Source organism: Hyaena hyaena, unplaced genomic scaffold (genome assembly GCF_003009895.1).
Source record: "Hyaena hyaena isolate Hyena2069 unplaced genomic scaffold, ASM300989v1 scaffold_158, whole genome shotgun sequence".
Taxonomy (NCBI): domain Eukaryota; kingdom Metazoa; phylum Chordata; class Mammalia; order Carnivora; family Hyaenidae; genus Hyaena; species Hyaena hyaena.
The window spans coordinates 2034684-2059628 of NW_024080790.1; the positions used below are offsets into that span (position 1 = coordinate 2034684).

General features: G+C 46.2%; 1 protein-coding gene across 1 annotated transcript in view; it reads right to left on the bottom strand.

Moving 5' to 3' along the window:
- The window catches only part of ANTXR1 (ANTXR cell adhesion molecule 1), a 215234-nt gene that overhangs the window by 31275 nt on the left and 159014 nt on the right, over positions 1-24945 (bottom strand). The window contains exon 17 of the mRNA XM_039239602.1: positions 13643-13723. Within this exon, the coding sequence (XP_039095533.1) occupies positions 13643-13723 (81 nt within the window). The remainder of the gene's footprint in view (positions 1-13642; positions 13724-24945) is intronic.

Sequence of the window (24945 nt, forward strand, 5' to 3'; positions counted from 1 at the left end):
TCCCATAAACGTACACATACTTAGAACAGAGTTTTAAATGCTGCAAGCCCTTTCTTCCCTGTGATGATAGTGGAGAAAAGAGGCAGTAGAGAGGCCTCCTTAAATGCTTGTTTGCATCAAACAAAAACCCTAACATGCTGGTCTGGAGGACGTAAGACTTCTGGCTAAGAACATGAAGTTTGGGACAGGAACTGGCCAGAAAGGCAAAGTCACAGCTGACCTAGCAGAAAACCAGGAAAGGCAGGCAGATGCCCATAATTTCTGAAAATTTCATTGTGCCCACAAAATACAGGTGGTTGGAGGACTTAAGGCCTCTTTGAAGTCATGTCACCCCCCTCTTTATAACTGTTTTCTATGCCAGTCCTCCAGACCAATGCTGTCCAGAAGAAACAGAGTGTGAACCACATGTGCAATTTTCAGTGTTCTCATAGCCAGATTTGTGAAAAGTGAAAAGAAACAGGTGAAATTAATTTTAAAAATATAGTTTATTTAATTAACCCAATATGTCTAGAAGGCTATCATTTCAACATGTAATCAATATAAATGTTCCTGAAAAGATATTTTGTACTCTTTTATCTTCTGATATCCAGGGACTTTTAAAGGCATGTAAAACTATATTTGAAACTGCATCTATTTGTCTATCTATCATCTATGTATCTATCTTCTGGAAGTGACAGTTGGGAAGATTACTCATTTGAAATCAAATTGTGTTTCTCTCCTCTAACTCTGGTATTTCTGGGGAAGATTTATGAGAAGCTGTGTTTCTTCAGGGAGGGACTGTTTGTTCCATGGTTTACAAAGCTAGAGAATTTCACTAATCAGATTGTTGCCATTTAAAAAAAGTCAACTTGGAAATGGATTAGAACTAAACCTATCATCAACAGAATGGGCTGGAGAGAGCAAGAAGATTGTTACAGAATAAAATTGTCCAAGGATTATTGTTCTCCTTTGACATAGAAGTCTATTATTAATCGTCTGGGACTGTTTAAATATGGATTGGGTGAGTTTTATAAAGGATAGGCATCAAAGTCTGGCTGTGGATGATCCTCTGAGGGACAGACGACTCATTCCAGCATTAGAGTCTACAGCAAGCTGAAAGCACAGCTGTACTGCTGGATGAGACTGGAATTTTCACATGGGCAGGTTAAACCTTTCAGAAGCCTCTATCCACGTTGCTTATGAGCAGCCTGGTGTGGAGGGCAGACATGTGGGTTGTTTGCTTGATGCTAATTACATGGAAGGCCCAGTTTTGCCAAGAGATTCTGCTTTGATCCATTAGCAAACATGTCCGTAACGTTAGGCCACCAACAGAGGATCTGGTGTAGAACAAGGTAGTGCTGCTGAGGGGCTGCAGTGGGAACCATGGGCTCTGGGGAGTTCTCATGGAATTAGTCCTCATTTAGAGGGAGGCTTATTGTTTACAAGCACAGAAGGTGACTTGGCCATCTCTGGAGAACCACACCTTGGTCTGTAGACATGGTGAGGGCCTTGAGGCACTGGCTTTGTAGATTCTGGTAAGCTTTCTGTTCCTCTCCTACCTGGGGCTTCACACATGCTGTTCCTCCCATCCAGGAGGTCCTTTCCCTTTCTTCCCTGGGAAAGCTCATTCTTCAGGTCACAGTCAAATGGTCTGTGATTTTGTAAGTCTTCCCCGATCCCCTAGGCTGGGTTACCTCTCCCTGCTCTGTGCTCGCATGGAATCCCCAACTCTCCCATTCCACACCACTTACCACATCGAGTACAACTTAGTGCTTTTCTGACTGCTCTGTAGTAGTCAGGACTCCACCTCGTTCATGCGAAATCCCTGCTGTGGAGCTTGGAGCCTGCTACAGAGTAGGAGTTCCAGACCGAATTGTGGAATGAGTGGGTGCACTCTGTGCTAGACATGGTGTTGGTGGTTAAGGGGAGACAGGGAGAGGGGGAAGCAGGAAGCGCAAAGAACATGAGGTAATTTGGGAGCACGGCACACTGTGCAGGAAAGCAGGCCAGGTTGGGACGACACTGGTAGTGACGTCTCGTCTTGGGCAGGATGCAAATGGAAAGGTGTTGGGAGGTGGGCAAGGGAGGAGGACAGAAAAGGAGGTGGTTGGGTGGCACGGATTCGCTCTGCTTTCCCAAACTAGGTCTTGTCCTACCTTCTCTTCGAGAGATCAAGCCCACTCACGAGCCCTACCCTCCTCTCCTGGCCTGGGGTGAGGACACAGGACAGCCAGGCAGCATAGGGCTGGTCGGGTCCCATCTTGCCACTTCCACTAACCCCCTTTGTGACCTTGAACAGAGCAGGGACCTTATTATCCAAGCCTCATCTTCCCAGTATCCAAAAAGGAGATGAGGGAAGGTGGTGGAGGGAGAAACTGAGCAAATGTACTTGGGAGTGCTGGATGTTCCACAGGAGGCTGGCTCCTCTCCACACTGTGAATTCTGGAAGGCTATCTCTTGGGTCAGCTTTTGTCATCTATGATTCAAGCCACACTTCTAGCCAGAACACAATTCCTCATCAGCTGGGGTTAGGATGATTTGCAACCGAAGCCTATTGCAGAGTCACAGACTCTCCCTAGAGATGATCTTTCCCAATGCCCTCAGCTGGAGGGACAGGCTCGTGGCAGCCGAGTGGCCAGACATAAACATCGTGTTTGAGAAAAGTAGCAAACTTCCTGAAATGTTATGTACTTGGGTGCAATTCTGACCCTAGAACCAAGCCCTGCCCCCCTCAATCCTGATTCTGTTTGGAAGGAAACAATAAGGTCAGAGAATTTGAACAGGGGTGTCTTTATCACCCAAGCCTGTCTTGTTCAGCCTCTAGTATTTACTTCTCCTCTGTTTGCTATTTGCAACTTGATACCAGGATGTGAGCTTCTGTTGCTGCAACTATCTGGGAGATGAGGTGGTTCAAACATGAAAGTCCTAAGAGAATCTATAAAATGATGATGATGATGATGATGTTGATGATGATGTTGATGTGTGTGTGTGTGTGTGTGTAGAAAGGAAGGTTAAGTTGTGGGGGACTGCAAACGAGGCAGAGGGAGGTGGGAGAGTCCTCGACCACATCAGCGGCCTTCCCATCTATTTACTTAGAAAGACCTCCTACTGTGGGGAAGGAAGTTGGTGCAAAAAAAAAAAAAACCCTCAAGATGTATATTTGATGATATATTTTGCAGCATCAACTATGGATTTGACTTCTCTGAAAAAAGTTAACTTTGCAGGTTTTGGGCACAGTTTGGTTTTCGCTGTGGACATAGGGTGTCTTGAACTTTTTCACATTCAAGAAAGTGAGCCAAGAATTCTAAGTACTCATATCCCTCTCCAATGAGACAGTGAAGGAAAGATTTCCAAGGGTGAGAACTGGATAAATACTACTGAGAATTCGAATATCCAGGGAAGGTGCTCTGCCAAAATAAATCACACCCTCTAGGAACATTTCCTATAATTTGCTTTACTTTTCTTTTCCTTAAATGATCTACTCTTACAAAAGTTTTTTTTTTCAGTTTTTTTTTGATGTTTATTTATTTTTGAGAGAGAGAGAGACAGAATGCAAGTTGGGGAGGGGCAGAAAGAGAGAGGGACACAGAATCTGAAGCAGGCTCTAGGCTCTGAGCTGTCAGCACAGAGCCCAATGCAGGGCTTGGACTCACAGACAGTGAGATCATGACCTGAGTCGAAGTTGGACACTTGATTGACTGAGACACCCAGGAGCCCCAACTCTTACAAAAGTTGAAAAAGGTCAGGAGTCAGTGGCCAGCAAATAGAACTTTTTCCAGACGTGTTGGGCACTTATAGGCTGGTGTCAAACACAGAAAGTTTGAGCGTCCTCAATGTAAAAAAAAAAAACAACCAATATGAAATGACTGTCTGTTGGGATGCCTTGGTGGTTCACTCAGTTGAACCAAGTGGACTCTTGATTTTGACTCAGGTCATGATCCCAGGGTTGTGGGACTGAGCCTGGGTGCTCAGCGTGGAACCTACTTAAGATTCATTCTCTCTCTCTCTCTCTCTCTCTCTCTCTCTCCCCTTCCCTCCCTGCCTCCCTCCATCTGCCTCTCGCCCTGACTCATGCTTTCTCTCTAAATGAGAAAAAAAAAAAAAAGATTGTTGTGTTAGAAAACTGACCTTCACATAAAGACTTCAGTTTGTAGATAACCTTGATTTGCTTTGTCAATGCTGATGTAAACATAAGAGACTAATTTTGAAAAGTTTTTATTCGTGTTGAGATGTAACAAACTTCTCTGAAATTAATTGCAATTTTCAGGGAGAAGGAAGGGAAGAAAACGAACTCCCATCTACTTGAATTCTTTACATTTGTCATTGTATTTAATCCTGACAACACCTGAAGTGGTAGGGATTATTAGATCATGTTTTTGAACGAGGGAATTGAAGCTTGGTGAAGGTGAGTAACTTGCCTAAGATTACAAGGATTTAACTTGTGTCAGCACAGCGCCCGATGTGGCGCTCAAACTCATGAACTATGAGATCATGACCTGAGCCAAAGTTGGACATTCAACTGACTGAGCCACCCAGGCGCCCCCTCGCCCCATGCTAACATTTTTGATCCCTTTCTCCATGCAGTGCTGCAGCCGGTTTGAGACAGTGCCACCTATGTCTTTTCATTCCCTGTGTCACCATCTAAATTCAAGCCTCATGATCCATGCTTGGCTCATTGCGATAGCCTATTTACTGGTTCCCAACATATTAGACCGACTGTTGCTGAGCTTTGGTAGAACAATTTTCATCTGGCTGTTCTATAAGACAAGATGTCTGTGGCCAAATTTTATATTTAAATTAAAAATGCCATTAATCTCTAGTTAAACTTGTATTAGATAAAATGTCTTGAAATACAATATACTTTGGCACCATAATATTTATCCCAGATGAGGATTAGCTCGCAGTGGTTATAGAATTAGGTCCACAATTTTTAGTCTGCCCATCAAGGTGGTGAAATCTCATTCATGTGCAGCCTGCAGCCTTAGGGGGACCATGAACTCTCTGCACTCCAGCCTGAGATGTGTCCCCACTGTTGGCCATAGGGCACTTATGGCCTGTATCCCGGTTCTGGAGACCTGCGACCTCAGCCCTTCTATATCCTGTCTGCTTGACTAAGTCCCAGCTTGCCTCCAACACCAAGGGCAAGTCCTACCAGTCCTCCGGGAGGAGGCCTCCTGTCCCCTTAGGCTGCCAGTGATTGCCCTTTCTCTGTTGCTCTCATTTCCTTCAGCCCTCTCTTGGTTTGCCAAGGGAGTGACCTTGGCCACCATCTGTTCATCTCCTGAACCAGTCTTTGATGTCACGACCATGTCTCATGCTTGTCTGCCTTTTCCACAGTGCCCTTCATGGCGCCTCAGCAGCCATTTGCTGGTAATGATCATACTTAGTGAACTGAGTAAACATTTCCAGTTCATGGATTTGCTCTGTTCATTTTCCTTTTTTTTAAAGGTTTTATTTACTTTGAGACAGAGGGAGAGAGACAGAGACAGAGAGAGAGAGAGAGAGAGACAGAGAGTAAGCGTGAGTGGGGGAGAGGTATAGGGGGAGAGAGAGAATTCCAAGCAGGCTCTGCACCATCAACACAGAGCCTGACTTGGGGCTCGAACTCATAAACAGTGAGATCATGACCTGAGCTGAAACCAAGAGCAGAATGCTCAAAAGACTGAGCGCCCCGCCCAGGTGCTTCCATTTTATTTTCAACAGTCAGTGTTGTCAGAATGGAGGAATTGATCAGAGACACAATGAAGCAAATTCAGAGGAAAATTGAAGTTAGGAGTTTGAAATGCAAAAGGTTTCTCTGCAAAAGGGAAATGACTGATAAGAACTGCAGGCTTGGGGTACCTGACTGGCTCAGTCGGTAGAGATTACTTAAAAATAAAATCTTAAAAAAAAAAAAAGAACTGCAGGATCTAGGTGAACTTCCTATAGAATGTCAACCAACCTTTTTATTCTGGATGCCCACATTATCAAGCTTCACCAGCTTGTTTGAGTGTGTGTTAGAAATCCCATGTGCCAGCACATAAGCCAGTTGGCCCTGTGGTCTCAGCAACAAGCAGCTCAAATGGGAATGGCTATTTTTCGACACAGACATGCATCATCTGCTTTAAAACTGCCAATATTCAGGGAGGAATGTCTTATCAGCACACATAAAAGTTTTCAATTATTTGAATTGCCTATGAAACAAAGTGATTTAAAAAATTAATTCCCCCTTATGCTTACAGCATAAATTTAAATGAAAGAATTCGATACTAAATCATACACAGTGTGATCACAACTGAATAAAGAGAAAAGATAAGGTAGGACAAAAACTCTATTAACTAAGCAAACACTTTTTGGTGAGTGTAAGAAATGGTGAAAAAAATGTTACAGCGGATGATCATATTGGGAGAACCCACTGGACTGAGCAATATTTTCCTGAAGCAATGCTTGGGAGGAAATTAATTGCTTTCTGTTTCTGATGGTGGGGGCCGCCGCTAACCCACACGGTGCCTTTGCGTGATTCAGGAAAAGGCCCTTCTGTCTGAGGTGGAATGCATGCCTGTTCCAGGGAGCTTGTCTGTCCGGCTGTGCACGGGCTGGCCCTCCATCACGGGCACAGCCTGCATAACTAGGCACTCGTGCCCCCTGCAAACAATTCCTTGGAAAAATGGAACTGATCTTTTTTTTTTTTTAATTTTTTTTTTTTATGTTTTATTTATTTCTAGGAGAGAGAGAGAGAGAGAGACAGCGCGAGCAGGGGAGGGTCAGAGAGAGAGGGAGTCACAGACTGAAACAGGCTCCAGGCTCTGAGCTGGCAGTCAGCACAGAGCCCAACGCGGGGCTCGAACCCACGAACTGCGAGATCATGACCTAAGCGAAAGTTGGACGCTTAACCGACTAGGCCACCCAGGCGCCCCAAAATGGAACTGATCTTAAAAAGTGATGTGAAATAGTCACCAGCTGGTACATGGTAGAGCAATGGAGTAGTTCCAGAATTACTGCTTTATGCTAATCCTGATCAAGAATACTTACTGATGCCTCTTCTATGGGACACGGTGCTATGTCACAGTATTTATATACGACAAGGGTCCCGTTCTTTAGTAATTTATAATGTAGCTGATTGTAAACTGCTATGAAACTAGTTTGTTGGCAGTGGTTAGATATTACGGTTTTGACTCCTTAGAGCAGTGGGTGACCTCCAGTGAGGAAACAAAACAAAAGCCCCAAAGCACTTAGTACTGCTCTTTAAGTGTTGTGGGTAAATTAGGTCATTATTTCCATTCTGCTTCTGAGAAATAAAACCTACAGCAATATATTCAAGAGACCAGAAAGGGGGTTTGCTTGGGGGTGGAGTTTTGAAGTGAACTGCTTGTAACACTGCATCCACAATTACTCATGTTTCTTGAACGCGGTGGAGACGTCCACCCTGAACTAGAGAGAGCGCTGACCCACAGGAGCGATGGGATTCCAAAGGTGTGGCTGCTTCTGCCTCATCCAACCTTCTCAGGAGCTTCGTCCTGACTCTCCACTAGCATCATCGTGGGGGACACAGAAGTCACCAAATGGGTGCTGCGGCTTCCTGCCCTCTCACCCACACCTGAGAGCCCGCCTGGGCTCCGCTACCCAGCTCACATGGAAGAGCGGCACTTCCGGGGCTCCAGGTCCTCTAAGCCCTGCTCCTAAGGGCTCCCGCACTCCATCAATGAGCTCTTCTCTTCAACCTCTTCCTCTTGGGGCCTGTCATACTGCACCATAACCTTGTGTAATTAAAGAACCGGTGCCAGCTTGTGTCTAAATTTTACAGCACTTGACACTGACCTCCTCAGTGATGTATCTTCTTTTCTCAGTTTCCATGGCCCAAACTCTCCTGTTGCACCTTTTCTTTCTCTGGCTGGTCTTTCTTAGTTTCTTTCTTGTTCCCTTTTTCTTTCCCCACCCTGACTTAAAGGACCTGACCCTGGGGGTTCACCGTTCCCCAGTTCCCCACCTACTCACACGGGTCACAACTGCCATGCTGACACTTCCCAAATCTTTGTCTCCAGCTCTGAACTCTCACCGAACAGAACTGCCTCCGACACAGGCAGGGACCAGTGTCAGGCCGGTGGGGCATCTAGGGTGCAGACTTGAAGAAGGCGCTCACTCTCGGGTCCCAGCAGGTGCCAGCCCTGCCCGTGCGTGACCCTGAGAACGAGCACCTCCTGGCCGCGGGCCTGGCCATCTCTGCTTAGAGATGCTCCCACAGTGCCTCCGACTTGCCAAGAGTCTTATGAGGTTTATGAGGCTTATGAGGCTAAGTCCTCCTCTTTGCCCCCATCGCTCGTCTTCCTGCCCTCATCCTGGTGGCATCACTGCCGGCTCAGACCACCCCCTGGGGGGTCCTTCCTGACACTTTCCTCTCTCTCATCCTCCACACCCAGCCAGTTACCAAATCCAGGCATTCTGTTTCCTCAGCACCTCCGGAATCCAGGCTCTCCTCCCTGCCCACCACTGCTTCTGTCCAGCGTCCCTCACTGCTCCCATCTCCATGCTGCAGCCAGTGGGACTTTTCTAAAACATAAATCCGATCGCTTCGCCGCTTAAAACCCTTGTGTAATTCTCCACTGTCCTCAGAGTGGGCTCCCATGACAAGTGCCCCACGTGGCCTGCTGTCACTGTCTCACACTCTGTCCTCCAACGTACCCCACTCTTGGGGTCTCCCAGCAGGTGCCACAGGGCCACCTTGGGGTCCTTCTCACTAGGATAACTGTCTGTTTTTAACTCTCCCACTCTCAGCTTCAATGTCACTTCTAGAATTCGGTTTTTATTCCAGTCTGGTGAAATGCCCTTCCTGGGTGTATCCCTCACACCCACGTGAGGTGTATCCCTCACACCTCATGTGCTCATTTCCATCACACAGCCTTTCACATGGGCCATGTTTGGGGACTTGACCATTTGTCCCTGATCTTCAAGAGCAAGGACGCTGCAAGTGAGCAGCCAGCTCACACACAGTGCTCATCTCACCGAAGGTGCTCAACAAGTATCTGTCAAATGCATAAAGGACTTGAGGAATCCCTAGTTTCCGACAGTCCCGAATTCAAGCCCCTCCTCTGCCCCTTAGCAGCAGTGTGCCCTCCGGAAAGTTAATAACCTACTCTAAGCCTCAGGTTCTGCTCTGTAAACAGAGATCAACATCATTCCCAAAGTTGCTGTGAATGGGTCTGTGCTTCTATAACCGTCTGCAGTTAATACAATACTTGACCCTTTCTTCTCTTCCACGTCCTAAGTTCAACTCCAGGAAGCCAGAATTCAGTCCTATTCTAATCGGTATCCCTAGTACTGGCCCGGTGATGGGCTCCTAGTGGGAGTACAATAGATGTTTGATCAAAGAGTGTTTGAGGGAAGGCAGCCAAGTTAAAGAGGGAAGAAGAAAGAGGTAATGCAGGGAATGTGGAAAATGGAGAAAAGAGAAAGAGAGAAACAGAATGCAGACACTTTTCTCTGAGTTGCCTATGTTACGGGAAGCTCATCTGCTTTCAAAGGACTGGGCTGAGCACGCTCTCTACCCTCAGAGATAACCTGCCCAGCTCACTCCGGCTTCAGTGACAGCAGGGAGACACGGTGCCCACGTGACCCGCCTAGCTCCCTTCCTGGAAGCCGCGGCACAGACAGCAGCCCAAGGCTGGAGCTCCAGGAGAGGATTTCACAACCTCTGGGGCCGAGCTTCAAATAAGTTTCAAACGTTGTTTATGTACATTTATGTGTGTGCTTTTCCTGGGTCTCTTCTGACTGCAAGGAGGCCCAGCCTTGCAAAACAAGCTCAGAATGTGCCTTAGTTTTTTGTTCTTGCTGATAGTCATGGAATGTACCGGCCTCCTGATGTCAGATCTGGGAGAAACCGGGCAGCTGAAAACAAAGAAGACATCCAACTCCTGCCGGTCCCTCCCAGAGCACGTGAAGGGGGATGGCTCAAGCTGAGGTAAAAACAACTGGAGAGGGTTTAGACTGGTCAATATATTGACTGAATTCTATCCAGGGAAAAAAAGAAAACAACATGTGAGGCAGAGTTACGTTTCCTTTTCTCCATCCTTTCCCCCCAAGCAGTAACAATAAGATAGCCACCCGAATCTGTGTTAACCATCTTCCTGGAAGGAAAGGAACTGGTGGAAGCCCACGCACATGGTAATCATCCATTTCGCTTACGCCTGTGAGACACAGGCGTCGGGTCTCTGGAGCAGTGTGGACCGTTGCCTCCAAATCGATGGAGAAGGAAAGAGAAGATTCAGTCTTGGATGAAAAACAGGGAATTGGACCAGATCACTGACTCTCAATCCTGGTTGCCATTAGAACCACCTGGGGAGCCTCTAAAATCCCCGATGTCCAGACTTCATCCCAGACAAATGAAACAGAACCCTTGGGGAGGGGATCCCGGTATCAGCGTTTGAATGCTCTTCAGGTTATCACAATGTGCAACCAGGTTGAAAACCACTGGGTTCCACGAACCCTGATTTCTGAAGCTTCCTTACGTCTCTGTTTAAAATTAGGGGAGCCTTTCTAAATCAAGCTAGTTGTGGGGGGGCTTTTTCCTGGTCTTTTCAAGTCCGAAGCCTCAGAATGCCACGTTCACATGTGTGTTTTAGAAAGAGCATAGCGTAGCTATATCGTGGAAGCAGGGGATGGTTTCAGCAAATGCTTAGCACACTCTTTACATTATAGATCAGATGTGTTGCTGGCTTGCTATTTAAGTGGTTTCTTCTGGCACTTGACGTTGGATGTTGGCTCAGGGATTTCCTAGTGGGTACCAAGGAACAATGGACTGTGAGCCCACCCCAGGAAGCAAAAGGAAGACAGGGTGGTGTCTCCTGCTGTGGGCCTATTCACATTTTTCCCTGACTTGGGGCTTGGACCGCTCTGAGGAGGTGGGCGCCAGTCCCAGGGAAGGGTGTGGCTCTGGGCTCGGCCCCCCTCCCCTCACCTCAGCCCTCAACTCTGTGGTAGAGGCTGGAGCCGCTCAGCCCTTTCGGCAGGCAGCCTCAAAGGCTCTGTTGGTGGGCCCCTGTCTGCATCTGTAGGGCTCGGGTGGGTTAACTGTGGGGAGGATGGGGCACACAGGAACGGAGAAGGGAGCACTGCCAGGTTTCTGTGAGGTCAACATGTGTTTGAAACCATTCAGAATGTAACTGAGAATGTAATTAGGTGATTTTTATTTTTGTTTTTGTTTTAAAGGAAAAATTCAGAACCTGTGACTCTTGTTCACGAGCACATGCCTGGATGTAGTCATTTTGAGTTTATGGAAAATGTGGTCAGCCCCATAAATCAGTACTGAGGAATTCTTACAGAGTCATTGCCATGCAAGTGATGGAGATCCGTAAGGAGTCTCCCCCAGTTAAGCAGAACAAGAAAGGATACGCATGTAGACGCAGCCATGACATAGTCCTCCCTCACCCGGAACTCTTTCCTGAGTTGCCACAAGGCAGCTTTGAATGCCTGTTCCTTCTTAATCTCTGACCTTTGTCATGTATCCCCATATACATCAAGATGTCTGTGGCCATTGTTGTGACCTACAAGGACAGTTCTCTGCATCTGTTTCTCCCATGTGTCTTAGCATTTTATCAGGATTTCTATAAAGCCAGCCCATTTAAAAGCAGGCTGGACGATCGTAACTTGTGACAGTGCTGAGCATATGGTCACATGTATCCTAATTCATAGACCTTTTGTACTTCAAGTCTATTATTTTGTGTGATCAGAGGATGAAAATTCAGGGTGGTCTTGTGTTTCTCAAAAGTGTAGAGAACATCTTCAAGCGTTAATAGAAACTTTTGGTCAAAATTAGTAAGAGATTCAGTTTAGGTCTGACTCATTGGAGGACATTCCATCGCTTTGCATTCCATTGTTCTTGGATTTATCCATTTAGCCTTTCCATGCAAACAGTGTTGGTTCCTGTATCTTATCCACGATAACATCCCCTACTCCTTCTCAGGTTGACTCAGCTTCTGAATTTGTTTCTGCCAATCTGGTCAGTGGAGACTGGAATGTTAACAAATTTTAGTGGCAATGTTTTTCAGGTGCTCTGAAAAACACATGCTTGTACACTTGACCCACACAGTCTGACACAGGAAAACAGTATGGCCGAACCTGAGTTTACGGTATCTTTTTTTTTTTTTCTTGATCTATTAGATGAGTCTCATGTATGCTAAAAAATTTCTTAATTTCCCACAGAAACCTGATGTATAACTTATAAGGCCAAATACCACCCTGAGTGCAAAGCTGATGGCCTGGGTTCATTTTTGTTAAGTAGAGTTTGTACTTTAAAACCTGCCATTGCAGTGTGTTCTTGTTGACTTCCACAGACAAAATACAAATTCCTTGTGCCATGAGGGCCAAGTCAGCCCCGCATTTATATGACCTGGTTTCTTTCTGCCACAACCTGTGGACAGGAAAGCTAATTGCACAGGCTATGAAACTTTAGACCAAATCCCCTCAGCCACAAACCACCCATTGTCATCAGGTGCAAAGGAAGAGGGGCCTGCCTAACAGGCTGTGCTCTTGTGTTTTACGAGCTATGCTGTGTTGAACAGTGGGCAGGGTAAGTAAAGCAGTGAGCTTACCTGATACACGTCGGTTGCAATATGCTTTTTAATTTTTGTATCAGCCCTTCACAGGCAGTAGGAAAGCATGAAGTAAATAATCATGATAATCACCACTGACTGAGCATTCCTAGGTGATCAACACTGGGCCAGATTCATTCCAAATATTACCTTCTCCAAGCAGCCACAGCATTATCTACTTTATAAAGATGGGAGTTCAGAGAAGTTAAGTAACTTGCCTGGAATTTCCTGCCAAGAAAGAAGTTCTCTACCTGATTTGGAAGGAGTTTCAAATCAGACATCTTTATTTTGCTTTTGGGTTAATGTGCCTGGCATCCAGAGAAGTGGATGGAAGACACAGTTTTTTGGTAGTTGAGGGAGGATTTAGTCCCAAGCTTTGTTTTGTAAAATTTAGGGAAGAGAGACTAGCTCTTATGAGAAGACAGAATAACGATGTGATTTCAGCAGAACGCAATTTGTTTCCAGCACTGTTACTCTGGGAACAGAACAAGTTATTCTGCTTCTCCCGTCCTTCATTTTCTCATTCACAAAATGGAGACGGACTAGATGGTTCCTAGTTGCCTCTGCTGACTCTTCCCTTTCTGCTTCCTTTTAGTTGGAGACACTCTAAGTTTGGCCACTCTAAGTTTGGCCTGACAGTTTCGGGGCAAGTCCTTATCAGGGTAGAAGGACCTCCTGAGGTCTTGGACCGGTTGGGCCTGACACCTGCTAGAAGAGGGTGGATTTTCTGCGGCCCCCTTTCCCTTGCCCCATCTTTTGGCTCTGGCATCTTGTTGGTCACCACTGCAGGGGGGCAGCAGGCCTCTCTCCTGGCACAGCCTAGGGAAGGGCCAGCTCTGCCTCTTTCACTCCGTGTACCTATAACATAAGAAGCTTAAGTCCTAGGAAGTTTAACGCAACCTATTTCTGTCAAAATCCTTTCCAGAAAAGCAAGTCAACACTCAAGGTCTTGCAAAGAACCCAGAATTTTGACAATCAGTATCTGATTTGTCACAACAGGAAATAACAGCTGGATTGATATACCTGGAGTTATTCTAGCTCATCAAAGTCAGAGTGAGAGAGAGAAACACTGTGTGTATGACACCATTAATGAATCCTACCGTGTCTCCGGGCTGTGGACGCATCACAGACACACGATCATATCCTTTCCTTAGTAGGACCCACAAGGCATCCAGTTTTCCCTGAAAAAACAGAACAAAACAAAACACCAAATGCATCAAGATTACAAATGAAACCAAAGCAGTGGCCAACACAGACATGGAGAACTTTCCATACTTTCTTCAGTCATGTGAACCGACACTGTGGTAGTAACAGGATAAGTGACCCAAAATTCAAAATGGGAGCTTCAGGGATGTAGAAGGAGAGACATGTAACAGGACCCTGATGTGCATGCAGGATATACCTGAGACTTCGGTGCCGTCCCCAACTTGCAAACGCAGACAAGTTCATTCGGGCTCTTCGCTTTTGCTCTTACCACATTTCTGGGCACACCCTCACACCAAAGTCAGCCTTTTCAACTTCCACTAAAGCCTCTTCTTCCCACTTCATGCCCAGAGTTCACAAATGAAACAATGATGACAAATTCAGGACAACTACTAAACAGAAACGTTGATGGGGCAAGACCCATTAAAGGCCCCTGGGATGCAGATCCCTGGGCTCACTGAGCATCTATGACTTGCTTAGGAATCCCAGGCTCGAGGGACAGATTACCACAAATCTCAGAATTCCCAAAATCACAACCCCTTTGGAATTGTAGGTAATTGGTTGAATCTGAGAAGGGTGAGTCTGTGAGTGAAGTTTTCACAGCGTTCGATGAAGGGAGTCTAATGCCTCTGGCCATTTCCGTCCCCTAGACGTGCTGAATGGAGGCTCCTTCCCCCTGCCACAGATACTAAAATGAAACAATGACATTTATTGAGCTCTGCTCTTAGTGTTAACCCTTAATATGTTGCCTGCCATGGCAAATGACTTTGCAGATGTGATTAAGTAGAGGATCTTGAGATGGGGAGATTATTCTGGATTATACTGGTGGACCTTATATAAGTAACCTATATGTGGGTCCTTGATGGAGGGAGGCGGAGGGGGGGGTGCAGAGAAGTTGTGCGGACAGACACAGAGTCAGAGGGATTCCACGTGAGCAAGATTCAACCCATGGTTGTTGGCTTTGGGGAGCGGAGGGGGCCATAAACCAATGAGTGTGGGCAGCTTCTAGTCTCTGGAAAAGACAAGGAGTCAGATTCTCTCCTAAAGCCTCCAAAAGAGACGCAGCCCTGGGCTTGCCTTGATTTGAGCTCAGTGAGACCTACTTTGACCTCCAGAACTGTAAAATAATAAATTTGTGTTGTTTTAAGTCACTAAATTAGTGATAGTTTGCTACAGCAGCAATAGGAAACGAATATAGCCTTTATTAATCCCTGACATAGTCTATGTTTATTTGCCTATTGTCTGTTTCTGCCTCCTGGAATGCCAACTCCATGAAAGCAGAGGTGTCACTGGGTTGTTAGCTGCTGTACACCCAGCCCTAGGAAAGCATCTGGTGCTCAGTAAATACCGGTTGGATGAATGCATGCATTCAGTGCTACTAAGTGCTGGGCTAGGTGCTTTCACATGTGTCTTCTCCCAAACTCCCAAAGGATTATGGACAGGAAATGGAAGGTCAGACTAACAACTAACTTGCCTAAAGCACACAGCTTGTAAATTGGAGGTGTGATTGGACCCCATGGCTGTGGAATTCCAGAGCTCATATACTTTCTGTTATATTCCTTGTGCAGAACTTCTGTCTGGAGTACTTGAACTTAGATCCTTTACAATAGAGTTCCTAAAATTCTTTTTAATGTTTATTCATTTTTAGAGAGAGCGTAAGCGGGGGAGGGGCAGAGAGAGAGGCAGACACAGGAGCAGGCTCCAGGCTCCGAGCTGTCAGCACAGAGCCCGATGTGGGGCTTGAACACACGAACCATGAGATCATGAGATCATCAGACACTTAACTGACTAAGCCACCCAGGCGCTCTTAGAATAAACAGGGTTTCTAAATGGTAGGTTGCAACTTTTCAGTCCCTCATGAAACAATTTTGTGTATCAGGGCCAGAGTTCTTAAGAAATAAAATGGAATAGGAAAGAAAATATTTGAGTCACTTACACGTGACGAAGATAGCTATTATTTTGTGACAAGGTTGTTATCAGTTAAATGTGTGTATGGATGAGTGTTTTAGTACACATTCAATGCACATATACGTATATACTGAGCCAAACTGTATTTCCTACTGGGCCTCAGTGAGGCATGTTTGAAGACACTGATCTGGAAGAGGCCTCTGAAGGATGGTGCTGAGGGGCTGGGCAAGTCCAGAGACTTCAAGTTCCTTGACACAAAGCTTTTGTAGCGGAAGCATCAATTTAAGAACATCATCTCGAAGACTTCATGTTCTGACATTGTTTTCTGGTGGGTTAGATTCAAACAAAGTGTGCTCTTGAACTTCTATCAACTGTTGCTCAAATTCTGTGGGTTAAACTTTGTCTTGCTAAGTGTTATGTTTTTCATCTCTTTTGGCAAAGTATTTACGAAAGCCTCTAAAAACATTTTGAAATGACTTTAGAAAGCTGGAGGGGATGGCTGCTGGGTTCAGCACGTTTTTCTGCATGAAACCATTTCAATCATCAGTTAAGTGTTTTCCTTGAAGGCTCTTTGGGATAAGCATTTATATTTCAGGATAAAACCAGGTGGATTTCCTGGACAAATGCCTTTTTTTCTTTCCCTCTTTTGGGGACTCTCAGTATTTGTCCTTGTAAATCAGCCCACCCACAGCGTTCTGTGTGCTAATCACTCAACTGCTTGACAAATGAGGAGCAATAAGATGGAGCAGGAAGAATATTTGCAGAAACTTAAAGCTAAAGCTACAGAAAGGGCAAAAGAGCACAGACCACCTGGATGCGTATAACACCACGAGAATCGGTAGTAAGTTAGGTTTTCTTGTGGCAACAGGTCAGAGCGTGATATTCAAGTCCAAAGTGACGATTCAGACTGCCTGAGTTTGTATTTGGGGTCTGGCCCTCCCAGTTCTGCAGGCGTGGACAAGCTGTTTCATCTCTCTAGGCCTCACTTTTCTCATCTTTAAAATGGACACAATGGTACTATCTACCCTATTAGGTGTCTCCCCAATCAGATACTGAAGCTAGATACTTAGCTCATAAAGAATATTCATTAAATGTCACCTATGATCATGGTAAAGTCATAAAAATGATCATTCGGAGGGTCTGTAGAAAGATGGAAAAGAATGGAATATAGAGTGTAAGAATCCCTGCCGGGAGCCCCACCGGTCTCTCTGGATGGCAGTCACAGCAAGGAAATGGCAGTGTTTGCACAGCTCCTACCATGAGAAACGAAAACTGGTATCTCCTTCTACTACTACTGGCTCATGTTGGAAATAAGCCTGCTGGTATTGACCAGGCCTCACAGTATTCCATATCAGACCTATATTCTGAACACAGATACCTCATAAGGAAAAGTATATTCCTGCCTTTACAAAAGAGATTTTAGATAAAAGCTCTGTGGATGATTGTCAAAAGCCTCTTCCTATGGGCCTTGCAGATCAAAGACAATTGAGCCTGCCCCCCCCCCCCCCAGACAAAGGGCCTAATTTAGAGTTTAGGAACAAACGGGGGCAGAACTTAAGTTAACACTTACACCTTCTTCTAACTGGTGACGTATGGCAGTCCCTTCCCCAAGGCCTACATTCCACAAACACCCTCCCCTACTGGCAGCTGGAATGTGGATAGATAAGAGTAGTTAACACCTAACCCAAAAGCAAAAGGTTAACACATTTAGGGCCCCCACGGTGTTCACACATTCAGCATCAAATAGGTCTCCACAAACCAGTTCAAAACATTCATCCTCTTGAGAGCCAGACAGAATGACTCCTAGCTTACCTATATACAATTTAACCTATATGTTATCCTGTTTTTCACTAAGAGCATCCTGTTAATTCCTTGGTTGTAAATTCACTATGACTGGGATAATTCTACAGAATATCAAAAACTTGTTATCGCAAAAGGCTTCCCATTGTAAAAATTCCTTTCTCTGACCTCATGTAGTTACTGAACCTTTAAATAAAGACACCAAAACCAACAGGACAGAGATGCCTGCCTGGTGATCAGAAAGAATCTCGGGGCTCTCACTCTCTCTCTCTCGCCGACACCGTCCATCCTTCAGGGACCCCTGGACCTGTCGGAGCCGGCCTCCAACAAATCCCATAATGTGAGCTTGACAAGCATGTATCTACCCATCCTTCATTCTTTGCTCCGCCAACCCCTGCCCCTTTCCTTCAGGCCACACTTCTCACTCCCCTCCAGGATGCCATGGGCTGGCCTCTCTTGCAGTGTTTGGCGGCCACAACATTTCCCCAAAGCTGCACCTGCTAAGGCCACCCCACGGATCCCAACTGCCAAGTGCCTTGGCCACCGCTGTGTTTCATTTTACCTGATTCTTGGATCTGATGCGCTGGGCTTCTCCTTTCTTTGCACTTTCCCTTGGCCTCAGTGCCATCAGCCTCTGTCTGCTCCTCCTTCCTCCCCAGATTGGGGTTTCAGCCTCTAACCGCTCCTCCCCTCAGCCTTCTTCCAGCCTCTCCCTCAGGCTGAGTGCTCCACCCGGGAGGCTCTCACCTAGCATCTGGGGTCAACTTCCATCTGTCTGCTGATGGTTCACAAATTCTACCTTCAGTTTGGTCCTTTCTTGAGCTCCAAATCCAATCACCTACCAAATCTTAGTCATGCAGAAGTATCACAGGTATTGAAAACGGAACTATCTTTTCCCCAACCCGTTCCTCCTTTTGCATACCCTGCCTCAGTCCTGGCACCGCTGACGTCCACACGGGCAAGCTGGACACCAGAGAATCACTGTCACCTCCTCGCCCTCTCCACCTCCTCATATTCAACTCCAACCATGTCTTGTGACTTTCTCTCTGTCACAGCTCTCTTATCACTGCTTTCTGTCCATTCTGCCCCCGTCTCCATGGCTACTGCCTGGCCCAGGCCCTCATCATCTGTCACTCATCCTGTGAACAGTTTCCTGACTGGTTCTTTACCTCCAGGAGCCCCCTCCTCCCCCGCGCCTCCCCCACCAGCCCAGTCCTCTCTCCTGTTTGATTAATGATAGATTTCATTGCTAGCTTGGATGGATGCTTTGCAGTTAATAACATAAACCAGGAAACATCTTACTAGCAGGATGAATTTAGGCAAGTTACCTAACCTCTCTGTGCCTTAGTTTTTCCATTTGTAAATGGGAGTAGTAGTCGTTTCTACTTTTGAGGGTTGTTGTAAAATAAAGGAGCAAGTTTGTGGGAAGCCTCTGGAATTGTGCCCAGCCTGCAGTATGTGTTTCACCCAGGTGAGAGCTGCGGTCTTTGGGTTCCTCTGGCCAAGGTGAGACTAGTTAGTTAATTCCAGTTGTTTTCTCAGTGTTCTGAGTTCTGACGGTCCCACAAATGAGTTCAAAGTCCCACCTCTGTGGCATAGGACACCATCTGGGTAATCCATACACTCAACCTCTCCTTCTGCTCCCTCCTCAGCTTTTTATGCAAGAGCTGAAGTAAGTTTTAGAATAAGTGTGTTTACAACCAAGAAGAGGATACAAAATTACCCTCTCAGGTCAAAGAGAAGAGCCTAACAAAGGCTGCTGGTGCCTTTATTTTTCTGCATGGAGGCAGAAACCTGTCATTTCAAGACAGCAGCTAATGAGGATTTTAATAATATCTCTTCAGGGTGTGAAAGGCGTCAGGGTTTTTTTTCTAACCGGTTCCTGGGATCTACCGAAGTCCTGGGGGGCGGGGGGAGAAGCCTTTGAGTTGACTCTTTATCTCAGCTCTGAGTGTCCATCATGCACAGGCCTCTGCATAGGACCCATTTCAAGACCCTGGCCCCTCCCTCCCTAGGAGAAACACCCAACTGCTTCTTTGAAGCTGGAAACAAAGACTTCAGTATTAACCTTGCGACCTTCTGTCAGAGTATATTACACAGCATTTAAATATAGCTTTCTTTCATAGGATATGGATACATTTTTACTATAAAATAAGAAGTTCACCAATTTCAGCCTTCCACACTACCTCAGGCTCAGACTACCTTCCAATCCACAAAGGCAGGCAAACTGGGAATTCTATGTCAACTCCCCATTTTGTTTCTTCCTAAACAATAAGGCAGGGCGGGGAATGTTTATGAGGCCCTCATTCAGAGCATCCTGGTGCCTGGGGTTTGTGGCTGAGCTTCCTCTTTCTCTCCTTTTTTAAAAGTTTGGCCAAGCAGCAGCTGTGTCTTCTCTTCTAGGTTGTCTGCCTTCGCTGCTTGGAAGTTAGTCAGAGGTCGAGAATTTTGAGGGCAGTTCAACAACAGAGCTGTTAGAGACCAACATTTGAATTTTTACACCTTAAAGTCTATGGTAAATATTGTGGCCCATGCTTCTCAAATGAAATGAATTAATGCATAACGTTGGAAACACAAACACACACACATACTTGCACACACTCACACAGGATGATTTTCGTCTTGTTCTTTTTTAGTTTTGGTCTCTGTTTAAAAAAAGTTTGGAGCCATTATAAAAAGTAGCCAGAGAGGGACAAAAAAACGTCTGTTTAACATCAACAGCCCATCTGACAATACTTAAGGCTTTGGTGTGTCTTGCTGGGCTCCATGCAGCTTCATCCAGTACGGTTTCACGACTGAATGCTGCTTGATTACAAGGTCAAGGTGCTGTAGGCCAGGGATGAAGGTTGGCCTGACAGAAAATGAACAGAAGACTCCCCCCCTCCCCCCGCCCCACAATGAGTATGACCTAACCCTGCCCCTTCATGGTCTGGCTCTCTTGCAAAGAACAGCCAGTCTGCCTGGCCATCCAGGGTCTGGATTTTGTCCTTCAGCTGTCACTTCTGCCATTTTCAGTCATGTGGAGGAGCTACTGGAAAAGGAGAAAATGGCTTCTCTAAAGGCTGCAAGCCTTCCAGCAAACCTGAAAACAGTCCTGGTTTTAATCTATCTGGAGGCCATATATCTGGGCATTACTTCACTTGTCTGAAATGGTCAGTCCCAATTTAATGAGAAGCATGGGGTACTGTAAATCCAGGGGGTGAAAACTGAGCAAAGGAAAATTAAGGCCAAATATCGGAAAATTTCCTGGTCATGAGCCTGGAATGAGGAAGGGGTGAAGTGCAGTTGCTGCGGCCAGTGCCCTAAATCAGGCTGGGGAATGGGGTAAAGAGGCTCGATGTGGACTTCTTCCCTTGATGAGTTCCCACTGGGGTCGCTTAGCACATGCGCTCACCTGCCTCTCTGCTTCTCATATCGATTTCATGACATGCAAGACAAAGTGAGTCAGATGCAATACAGTTAAAGATGTGTATGATTCGGACTACTTTCACTGGGGAACGTCTTCCCGGTGTCTCTTGAAAGTTTTACACTAGGTGGGAGTGTTCTCCCTATTTATAGTCAGGGAGAGAGTGGACTGGTCATTCTGCATGAGTTGCCCGCCCCCCATCCACTCTCTGCCTTTCTCTGTCTTCCTAGCTCTATGCCCTAGAGGCCTGACCTCTACAGAAAACACCACCTGGTTGCCCTTTGGTTTGGTCGATAGGTAACACCAGGAGGAGATGAGGGCAAGATGAGGGAGAAGGTGGGGGATTTATTCCTTCTGTTCCCTCCCTGACCCCCTGCCTTCTTTGGTGGCTGTATTCTTATAGGACAGGGATGTGTCAACATTTTCTGAAAAGGGCCATAGAGTAAATATTTTAAGCTTTGTAGCTTGAGGCCAACTCTAAGGTATTATATAGGAACTTACAAAACCATTTAAAAACAATAGAAACCACTCTTCGTTTGTGGGCCATATAAAAACAGGCAGTAGGGCAGATTTAGATTGCTGATTCCCTCGCTATGGTCACAGCCCCCACTGGGTGGCCTCTTCTGGCCACTGGCTCCAATGACACCATCTCCCGTCCTTCAGGCCCAGCGGGGATAACAGCTCCCACTGGTTGCCAGTCCCTGAATGCCTGGCCATCTCTGTGGGTTCTGTGGGCTAACCCTGCCCTCACCAAAAGTTCAACCCTCTTGAGTGTGCTTCTGTTTCCTGAACAGATGGACAAATCCAGCGAGAGGGTTCGGGAAAGGGAAGCAGAGTTTACAGCACCGCGTGAGGCTAAATGTTTTCCCAAGGCCCAGTGACATCCGCAGGCACCGCAGCTAAGATGAGGCTCATCATGGAGCACGGAACTTGTTAAACAGTCCGGATGCTGAAGTTCTGGTAGCAAGTCTGCCCTTCTTCTGGGGAGACAGTATACAGTTTTACTTCTGAATTCCTTTCTGTGCTTCTATTCTGAAACCTCCTTGTTCTCGCCCTTCCCTCAACTACCTGGCCCATAAACGCATAAGGTGGCCTCTTTCTCTCTCCTCCCCTCCAAGGGATGGCAAGAAGAATGTCACTTTCTTCGGACTGATGGTACTAAGGTGATCAGTGAGCATCACAGGAGATAGCCTAACTGTCAGGACACTCTGGGAGTGGTTTTATAATTAAACCTACATGTCAGCTCTTTAACAAGAGACGGTAGAGTCCCTATGCTGTGCCATGTACAGTGCTGTTTACTGCAGGTTCAAAGATGAGTTAAGCAGAAGTGGTGCCTTCCGAGGGTCAAATCTGGTGGAGAGAAGACTCACAGGAGGGGGCTATTGTACAGAGGTTGCTGAGCAGGTGTTTCTTGAACTGCTCCACCAGCAGGAAGGCAGTGACCTTTCCCATGTCAGAGCAAGGCAGTACTGCTGAGGGGCTGGGCCCGTCCACCAAGATCACAGGTCTTTTCCATCTGGCCGTCTGGGGCCTCCTTGACACTCAGATTCCCAACCACTTAACATTAATCTGGCAGTTGCGTCCATGATAGAAACACGGAACCTAACATGTGCCTCCTTGCGGAGACTTCTGACAAATCGCAGAGGTATGGTCATAATCTTTGGCTAGGTGCCAAGGTTCCTGCCTTCAGGAGACCTCCTATATGGAAGCCCGGCTGGAACCTTTGCGGACAATTTCTTAACTGGGCTTGTTCAATCCCAGATGGCTGGGCCCCAGCCCTGAGGTTGTTAATTCAGTGCATCTGAGAATGTGCATTTCCAACAAGTCCCTGGGGGATGCTGATGCTGGTGGTCCAGGGACCGCACTAGGAGAACCAGCGGTGGGACACGATGACTACAGAGGAGGCTCACGAGCAGAGGCTGTGGAGGTAAGGGTACGTGGGGGCCACAGAGGGGTGTGGCTTAGGGAGTTTGGATGTTACAAAGGGAGGTACTGGGGGGGAAGAAGTTTCACTGGATGAGAAAAAGCGAGCAAGTTGTGACAGCCCGTGTGCCTGTGAAAGCCTTTTGTGGGACTAAGTCATTCGGCCTGGGAATCTGTATTTTTAAAGCTCTCAAGGTAATTCTGATATTCAGCCAGGGTTGAGAACCTCTGTACACTTAGTATCTGGCAGTACCCAGCACATACTAGGTACACAACAAATGCTCGTTGATACTAATTCTGAATGTGTGTTGGGAACGATTTTAGATGTATACATCTAGTTGTTTATATCCCTATTTAGTTCATAAAACTCAGTCCCAAACCACCAGTTGGTGGAGAAATAACATTCCCTCAAGCAGAAATTGGACTCTTCACACAGAATTAATTTCTTTCAAAGTCCAAGATTACAGAAATGAAAACCTGGAGGGGTGCCTGGGTGGCTCAGTCGTTTAAGTGTCCAAGACTTCTGCTCAGGTCATGATCTCACAGTTTGTGGGTTCGAGCCCCACGTTGGGCTCTGTGCTGACAGCTCAGAGCTTGGAGCCTGCTTCAGATTCTGTATCTTCCTCTCTCTCTGAATCCTCCCCATGCTCATGCTGTCTCTCTTTCTCTCTCAGAAATAAATTAAAAAAATTAAAAAAATTAAAAAAGAAAACCTGGTGGTAACCAACTATGTCATGTTAGTCACAAGGTACAGATGCCTAAAAAAACGACATAATAGAAAATTCCCTTTCTTCTTCATCTCTGAGGTTCTATTTGGCTCCTTCCTGTCTGCACATGCATGCATGCCACTGCATGTTCTGCATTAGAAAATAATTAGAAGCAGCCAGCTGTTAGTCAAGCAAGCTACATCTTCCCCACATCTTTCCAGAGTTCAAGCCATTGGCTGGGGTGGGGTGAGGAGAGACGGGGTGGGAGCACTTATCTTAAAAAAGAATCTCTTTGCTTTAAACACAGCAAACCAAAATGAAAATACACTGCAGACAGTGTGAGCACAAGCTAGCTTGGCTGAGAAGACACAACTATCAATGAAATGTCACTCCGTTGTTTAAAATAGTTATTTCTTTAGGGGGCACCTGGGTGGCTCAGGCAGTTAAGCATCTGACTTTGGCTCAGGTCATGATCTTGCGGTTCGTGAGTTCAAGCCCCATGTCGTGCTCTGTGCTGACAGCTCAGAGCCTGGAGCCTGCTTTAGCTTCTGTGTCTCTGCCTCTCCCTTGCTCATACTCTGTCTCTCTCTCTCTCAAAAATAAATAAACAATAAAAAAATGGTTATTTTTTTAATTTCATTGGAGAACTGCTGCTTTAAAATTAGAAATAACTTAGTGAATGATGAATATTATTTTTGCTCTTAGTGGAAGAAGGGTAAGACCGTGTGGGGGCATGTGTGTGATGCAAGCTGGCTCTTAAACTAGGTCTTTCGGCTTGAGGCCTTGAAATTGGCCCAGTTTCTGTTTGCAGTCGAGAGACAGACCTTCTATGGCTGGAATTCCTAATAAGCCAAAGAGGTTTAAGCTCTGAAGCTATAGAGGGGAAGAGAGAGTAGGGAAAACAAAAGGGGGTGTGGTTTTGCTCTCAGTCAGGAAAGCTGAGTCCTAGATCCATGGCCAACACATGACACACTGGCGGGAAGCCTGGAAAAGGGGAACGGGCTTGAGTTATGGCAAGAGGAAGAGAGACAGGGCATCAAGGGGAGTGCTGCCATTTTTGTTAGATAGTGGAACTGTCTCCCAATGAAGTCGAGAAATGTTACAGGAATTTATGTGATCTTCTGGGGTTACTACCCCAGTCTTGACTCATCGTCTGCTTGCATTCTACTAGTTTGCCATGATGACTTAAGAAAAAAAATTTTTTTAATGTTTATTTATTTTTGAGAGAGAGAGAGAGAGAGACAGAGCACAAACAGGGAAGAGGCAGAGAGAGAGAGAGAGACAGAATCTGAAGCAGGCTCCCAGACTCTTCAGAATCTGAAGAGCCACCCAGGCACCCCTGCCATGGTGATTTTTAAAAATGTTTATTGGGGCGCCTGCGTGGACTGGTCGGTTAACCGTCCGACTTTGGCTCAGGTCATGACCTTGCAGTTGGTGAGTTCAAGCCCCACATTGG